We start from the raw sequence: 8,078 nt of genomic DNA on the forward strand, positions 1-8,078 counted from the left end.
TTTCATACCATGGGAGACTCCATGGTTATCCAGAATCAAAGGTCTTTCATTCCCTGCCCTCTTGCCAAGCCACATTTCAGGAGTCAGCATTGTTCTAATGGATACCATTTGTCTTTACACTATCTGAAGTGAGCCAGACTTCAAGGTTTGAGAGCACAGTCACCCAGACTGCAAAGTTTGCCCAAGCCTCTGATACCCCCTGCAAGGAGGTCCCACAAGGTTAGTGGGCATGGTTTTAGGACTTCCCTCACCTCTGACCTAACTGCAAGTTCAGGAAGTTTCCAAAATGACCTTCAGGTTCAAAAATTCACTAAAAAGAATCACAGGACTCTTTGAAAGCTGTTATACTCACAGTTACAGTTTATTTCAGGGAAAGGATAGAGATCAAAATTAGCCAAAGAAAGAGACTGATAGAGCAGAGTCTGAGAGGGTTCCAAATGTGAAGCCTCTGGGGTCCTCAGAATGCATTACCCTGCTGATTTGGATGTGTGAGACAACACATATAGAGTACTGCCAATCAGGGACACTCACCTGAGCTTCAGCATCCAGAGTTTTTATTGGGGCTTCATTACATAGGGTATGAATGATAGACTTATTGTCCATGTGGTTGAACTCAGTCTCCAGCCCCCACCCCACTCTCTGGAGGTCAGGCTGATATCACCCGGCCTAAGGGGCCTACCACGAGTCACCTTGTTAGCATAAACTGTCAAATGGTTGTTCAGCCACACCTTTAATATATTTATATATATCCAACAGAAAGCCATATATATGTCCCCCCCAAAAACCTGAACAAGATGTTTATGGCAGCACTATAGCATCTGAAAACTGAGAACTACTCAACTGCCCAGTAACAGTAAAATGAATAAACAAATTAACAAATTGTGTTACAGTCACACAATGAGCATTTAGAATAATAAACAATATGGATGGATCTCACAAAACTATTGAGCAAAGGACCAGGCGTGGTTGTTCATGCCTGTAATTCCAGCACTTTGGGAGGCTGAGGCAGACGGAACATGAGGTAAGGAGTTCGAGACCAGCCTGGCCAACATGGCGAAACCCCGTCTCAACTAAAAATACAAAAATTAGCCAGGCATAGTGGCAAGCCCCTATAATCCCAGCTACTTGGGAGGCTGAGGCAGGAGAATTGCTTGAACCCAGGAGGTGGAGGTTGCAGTGATCTGAGATCGTGCCATTGCACTCCAGCCTGGGCAACAAGAGCAAGACTCTGTCTCAAGAAAAACAAACAAACAAACAAAAAAACAAATTAAGCAAAGGAAGCAGACACAAAGGATCCAATACTGTATGAATCCATGTATGTAAAGTTCAAAAATAAGCAAAATGAATCTATGCTGTCAAAATACAGAAGAGTGGTTATCACTGCAGAGAAAGTGACTGGAAAAGGGGTGTGGGATCTTGGGGGGCTGTAATGGCTGTTTCTTGACCTGGATACTAGATAAATAGATGAGTTCAATATGTGAACAGTCACCAAGCTGTGGGCTGATGATTTGTGCACTTTTATGTATATAAAGCATCTTTAAACATCATGTAGGGGCATCTGGGTTCTCCCCACTGAGGTGCCAGTGACGGGTCCAGTACCTGGATGTCCCTATCCTATGCTGAAGGAGAGGTACACTGGGCACAGTGGATTATTCACTTAAAAAGAGTAGAAAATGTGCTTTCTCAACTCATAGCTGCAAACTCTACATTGAAAGATACTGAGACTGACATAGCAGCTCATGGAAGAGGGGAATCTATGCAAATGAAACTGGGCAAAACTTTAAATGAGAAAATATGATGAAAGCTATCTTCCCCTCAGTGTCCCAGATGGTAATAATGAAGCTCATTGTGTCGTACACAACAGAACATACTTATACACTATCATAATGCCAGCTAAGTTGTGGCATCATTTTGAGACCAATCATTTAGAGTTTAAAGAAAAAATGAAATATTTTAAGTGTAGATATTGTGGGCTCTTTAAAAGCCAAACATTTTTATACCTTTTCTCGAACTCCCGAGCTCAGGTGATTTGCCCACCTCGGCCTCCCAAAGTGCTGGAATTACAGGCGTGAGCCACCACACCCAGCCTGTTATCTTTTCAAACTAGAAAAGGCCATTGAAGCATCCTAGAGGTTTTAATTTCTAATAAGGTAAATATTCATAACTGCAACCCATATCAATAAAAAATCCTCTTTGTGGTCCTCAATATATTTTCTTTAAGAGTAAAGAGTTCTTGAGACCAAAGCATGAGAAAGCCACATAGATTATCCTCAGCCTTGTTACTAGGCTTAGTTCTTCCTCATAAGGAACCGCTGCTTTGGAATTCCAAGCATGTATGTAAGTCCCTGGCTTGGCTGAGGTTACTGGTTCTTCTTGTTCTTTTTTCTTTTATTTTTCTAATTTTTAAGTTCTTTTTTACTCAGCATTTCCTTTTCAGTTTGTCGCTTTTGCTTATTTGATTTTTGTCCAGTATTGTGTTTTGATTCCATTATAGAGATCCGTTCTTCAGGTGAACTATGCAAGTGATTTTCTTTTCAGGTGATTTGGACCAAGCTTCTCACCAGCTTTTCCCAAAATTAAGCTGACCTGGGACACCTTGACTCCGAGCCCAGTAGTAAGTCCCACACGCTGCAGGGCCTCTCAGCCATCTCTGCTGAGGAGGGATCCTTATTGGCAGCGAGGATCCTTGAGACCATCGTCAAGGACAACCTGGCTAAGGTGGGGTTGGCCTGGGACATCCTGACTGGGAAAGCAGCCGCCGTGAATTTCATTGATGAGACTCAGCAGATCTCCTCCAGCCTCCAGACACCATCCACAAAGTAGGAATCATGAAGGCTTGGATCACCCCAACATAGTGAAGTATTTGCTGTGATTGGTAGTGAGGAATCTCTGCCTCATCACAAAGCACGCTAGCGAGAAGTTTGTGAATACCTGCTCACAGCAGCAGGAAAGAGGCCTGAAGCAAATTCCACCAAAAGTGTCTGCTATGCAAGCTGTTACCAGAAGTGCATTGTCCACAGATATTGTGTATTGTCACCAGAAATATATTGTCCATGTTAACATGAACATCGCAGATTGGGTTCAGGAATAAATTCGCCTTTCGCAACAAGCTGGATACCTTTTTTGGCAGTCCCCTTAGGCTGCCCTGGAATTCTTCTAGGGCCACAAATATGAGCTGGTGGATGTATGGTGTCTGCGAGTTATCCTGTATATACTGGTAAATGGATCCTTATTTTTCGATGGACAGAACTTCAAGGAGCTATAGGAGCAGGTACTGAGCAGGATGTATTCCATTCCCTCCCCCATGTCCCCGGAGAGTGAAAACTTGCTGAAGAAATTTCTCATTGTCAATTGCAGCAAGAGAGGCCCTTCAGAGCCAGTGTGAGGGGTCCATGGATGAATGTGAGTCATGAAGGTGAGGAACTTAAGTGCTGTGTGCAGCCACTCTCCCACTGGGAGGACCCCCTGCAAACTAAGTTCATGGTATCCATGGGTTACAGACAGGAAGATATCCAGGACTTGCTGAGGAGTATGAGGAAGCAGTGGTCACCTGCCTGCTCCTGGGTTCTGCTTTCATCCCAGGAGGTACAGCTCAGGGTCTCTGCCAGCCCGGGAGCAGCAGTGGTTTCAACAACCTGCCTTTCCCATCTTTCACGGCCTGAGAAGACTCAAAGGAGCCACCCAGAGTCTGAACAGGATCAGGAGACAGGGCAGAAGGGCAGCAACACAGCAATGCACCAGCCAGCTCCCTACTAGCCTGGAGGGGACGAACCCCACCCCCGCTGTGAACAGCGACCTCTCCACCAACACCAAAATGAGCAAGAATTCCTCACTCGGGGCAAAAGCCGGTTTGGCCAGACCTCCACCCAGAACGACAATGGCAGCCCCACAGCGCTGGGGCCTGAGGCCTCCTGAGCTCTTGCTTCTCACCTCTACCCCGTCTCCCCGGCCACCAGCCCGGGAATCCCAGTCGGTCTCCTTGCAGCCCAACCAGGCCTCGGTGCTGCACCCCACAGTGAGCAGCTGGGGGGTGCCCGCCCGGCACAGTCCCTCCAGAGTGTCCCTGCGGCCTCCCTTCTACCCGCGTCATCAGCGGAGTGGGCAGAGCCCCCGATGGGACCAGGTACGCGCGGCCGGGCAGCCCAACAGGTGCCAAGCCCCAGAAATGGGGCTCAACAGGGTGACTCCAGCCTCTCCCTCTGGCAAAGGCGGCGGCCAGCAGAGGGCCGCCGGGAGCTTCTTCAGCAAGTTCAAGTTCAAGTTCACAAGCTGGACTCAGCTGCCGGTTTGCCTGAAGGAACATGAAAGCAAAGACGGAGGAGGACACGATTCACAATTAGAAATTAGAGTCACTTTTTGGTACAGAAAAAAAACGAAAAATAAAAAACAGAAAACCCCCAAAACAACAAAAAATTACCCTCGCCCTCTGCCAAATATTAAACAGAGCTCAGTAGGTGCTCACAATAAGAACCCGTCCTTCGCCTGCAGTATTTAAACGACTGTCGGTGGAAGTTCACGTCGTGCTCCTCTTTCGACAGCCGTTGGGTAACGGATCAAAACCCTTAACGGCCGCGGCTGGAGCGCGAGCTCGGGGCGCCGAGGGGCTCCGGGCCCGAGCGTCCACCGCTCATCTCCTGGGCTCGGGAGGTTTTCGCGGCGGGGGCTCAGCCCCAGATCCCGGGACTCAGGAGGAGCTGGGCCGAGCTGCGGGAGGCGTGGAAGCCCCAGGAGAGAGTTTTGCACTACGAAAAAACCATATGCAAATTGCCTAGGAAGAGCTTAGATTCTGTGGCCAAACTGCAAGCGGCCGTTGCTAAAATGGGAAGCATTTACAGGAAAAAACAAACGGTTTCATCGAGGTGGATTCGACGACAAACTAAGCGAAGGCAAAAACATCGCGGGAGTCGACGTGGAGACAGATAAGGCCCAGAGCTCTGACCAGACACTTAGTACTTCATCACTAGTCCCTGGCTGCTGCTCTGTGGATAACAGCAGCTCATGTAAGCCAACCTCACAAAACCAGGGGCCGTCCACCTCCTTCACGCAGGCATGAGGAGGCTTCAGAGGCCGAGTCCGAAGTGGCCAACCACAACTTCCAGGAGCAAGAGGGCCATTTCATAATGACTAGGGGTCAATTCTCCAGAAAGACATAGCAGTCTTTAATATGTAGGGACCTAACAACAGAGCCTCAAAATATGGAATCCATCAAAGGAGAGAATCGCAAGAAAAACCAGACAGATCCACTGTTATAGTTGGATATCTCAACACCTATCTACTAATAATTGATGGACTCAGGACATAGCTGAGCTGAAGGACATCGTCAATCAGCTGGACCTGTTGATATGTATAGACTACTTCATCCAACGAGTACAAATATACACTCTTCTCAAACTCAGATGAAATATTCGCCAAGATAGACCATGGTCTGGGGCATAAAACACACTTCTAACAAATTTGAAAGAGTAAAAATCTTACAAAGTATACTCACATCACAATGGAATTAAACTGGAAATCAGTAACAGAAAGACAGCTGGAAAGCCACCAAATATTTGGTCATTAGACAACATGGTCCCAAATAACACATAGGCCAAAGAAGTCTCAAGAGAAATGTTAAAAAATATTTTGAACTAAATGAAAATGAAAATATGACTCATCAAAATTTGTGGGTTGCAGCATACCCACATTTGGTCATTAGACAACATACTTCCAAATAACACATGGGTCAAAGAAGTCTCAAGATAAATTTTAAAAAATATTTTGAACTAAATGAAAATGAAAATATGGCTTATCAAAATGTATGGGATGCAGCAAAAGCAGTGCTAGAGGAAAATTTATAGTATTGAATGAATCTATTAGAAAAGAAGAAATATGTAAAATTAAAAATCTAAGCTTCCACCTTAGGAAACTAGAGAAAGAAGAATTACATAAACCTAAAACAGAAGAAAAAAATTAGAAAAAAAATGGATGACATTAAAAAGAGGAAAATTATAGAGAAAATCAAAACATAAAAGCTGAAACCAAAAGCTAAATCTTTGAAACAATAAGTAAAATTGATAAACTTCTGGACTGGCTAGCCAAGAAAAAGAGAAAACACAAATTACTAATATCAGAAATAAAAAAGAGTTTATCTCTACTAATCCCACAGACATTAAAAGTCTAATAGAGGTTCTATGACAGCCATGTAAGAAGAAAAAAGTCGGGTGGGCACGGTGGCTCACGCCTGTAATCCCAGCACTTTGGGAGGCCAAGGTGGGCAGATCACCTGAGGGCAGGAGTTCAAGACCAGCCTGGCCAACATGGCAAAAGCCTGTCTCTACTATAAATAAAAAATTAGCTGGGCGTGGTGGCGGTTGCCCATAATCCCAGCTACTGGGGAGACTGAGGCACGAGAATGGCTTGAACCCAGGAGGCGGAGGTTGCAGTGAGCTGAGATTACGCCACTGCACTCCAGCCTGGGCAACAGAGCTAGACTCCATCTCAAAAAAAAAGAAAAAGAAAAAAAAAAAAGGCTGGGCGTGGTGGCTAACGCCTGTAATCCCAGCACTTTGGGAGGCCAACGTGGGCGGATCATGAGGTCAGGAGATTGAGACTATCCTGACCAACATGGTGAAACCCCATCTCTACTACAAATACAAAAATTAGCTGGGTGTGGTGGCATGCACCTGTAGTCCCAGCTACTCTGGAGGCTGAGGCAGGAGAATCGCTTGAACCCAGGAGGCGGAGGTTGCAGTGAGCCAAGATTGCGCCACTGCATTCCAGTCTGGTGACAGAGCAAGACTCCGTCTCAAAAAAAAAAAGTTTTATGCCCACAAATTTGATAACTTAGATGAAATGGACCAATTCCTTGAGAGAGACAATCTACCAAAACTCACCAAAAGAGAAAGATAATCTTAATAGACCTATATCTACTTTTAAAATTGAATCAATAATCAATAATCTTCCAAAAAAGAAAGCATCAAGCCCAAGTGTTTTCACTGGCGAATTCTAAGAACTAATAGCACTTCTCTACAATCTCTTCCAGAAAATAGAAGCGGAGGGAATATTTCCTTAGTTCTGTGAAACCAGCATTATTCTAATACAGAAACAAAAGATACTACAAGAGGGGAAAACTACAGACCAATATATCTACCATGTACAAAATGTATCTTTTTTTGTGTCTTCTGTATTAGAGATATAAAAATTCTGGACAACATATTAGCACACGAAATCTGCTGTGGTTTGAATGTTACTGTCCAAAATTCATGTTGAAATGTCCAATGCAAGAGTATTAAGAGGTGGGGGTTTTGCAGCCTTCAGCGTTGTTCCGTTCTGCCCCTTCAGCCATGTAAGGACACAGTGTTCTTCCCCTCTGAAGGATGAGGCAATGAAACGCCATCTTGGAAGCGGAGAGTAGCCCTCACCAGAAAACTGAACCTGCCAGTGCCTTGATCTTGGACTACCTAGCTCCAGAGCTGTGAACACATTTCTGTTCTTTTATATTACCCAGTCTCAAGTATTTTGTTATAGCAGCACATATGAACTTAAACAGAATTCAACAATGTATAAAAAGAATTACATGCTATGACAAAGTGAGATTTATCCCAGGTATGCAAGGCTGGTTTGACAGGAAAATCAGTCACTATAATCCATTACATCAATAGACTAACAAAGAAAAATCATATCAATGCAGAAAAAGTATTTCACTCAATAGATGCAGAAAAAGTATTTCACAAAATCATCATCCATTCACCATAAAAACTCGCAGCAAACTAGGAATAGAGGGGAATATCCTCAACTGGATAAAGAATATTTGCAAAAAACCTATAACCAACATCATAATGAATGGTGAGAAACTATATGCTTTCCCCCTCGGATCAGAAACAAGAATGTCTCCTCTCACTACTTCTATTCAACATTGCAGGAGGTTCTAGCTAATACAATATGACAAGAAAAGAAAAGGCATCCAGATTGGGAAGGAAGAAATAAAACTGTCTTTGTTCACAGATGACATAATTATTTATATAAAGAAATCCCGGAGATCGAGCCACTGCACTTCAGCCTGGGCGACAGAGTGAGACTCTGTCTTAAAAAAATAAAAA

The 8,078-nt window shown here is 44.4% G+C and overlaps 1 protein-coding gene across 1 annotated transcript; it reads left to right on the forward strand.

Moving 5' to 3' along the window:
- Window positions 1–344: 344 nt before the first annotated feature.
- Window positions 345–7,637, forward strand: LOC134807197 (uncharacterized). Its single transcript, XM_063781988.1, has 2 exons — window positions 345–4,301; window positions 4,463–7,637. The coding sequence occupies exons 1-2, from the start codon at window positions 4,114–4,116 to the stop codon at window positions 4,770–4,772; spliced, it is 498 nt and encodes a 165-aa protein (XP_063638058.1). The 5' UTR covers window positions 345–4,113; the 3' UTR covers window positions 4,773–7,637.
- The last annotated feature ends 441 nt before the right edge of the window (window positions 7,638–8,078 follow it).

This window comes from Pan troglodytes, chromosome 8 (genome assembly GCF_028858775.2).
Source record: "Pan troglodytes isolate AG18354 chromosome 8, NHGRI_mPanTro3-v2.0_pri, whole genome shotgun sequence".
In the NCBI taxonomy this organism is placed as follows: domain Eukaryota; kingdom Metazoa; phylum Chordata; class Mammalia; order Primates; family Hominidae; genus Pan; species Pan troglodytes.

Coding starts and splice junctions, on each gene's coding strand:
- LOC134807197 (XM_063781988.1), top strand. CDS start 4,114: ATGGGACCAGGTACGCGCGGCCGGGCAGCCCAACAGGTGCCAAGCCCC. Junction 4,302..4,462: donor GCCGGTTTGCCTGAAGGAAC/ATGAAAGCAAAG, acceptor GTAGGTGCTCAC/AATAAGAACCCGTCCTTCGC.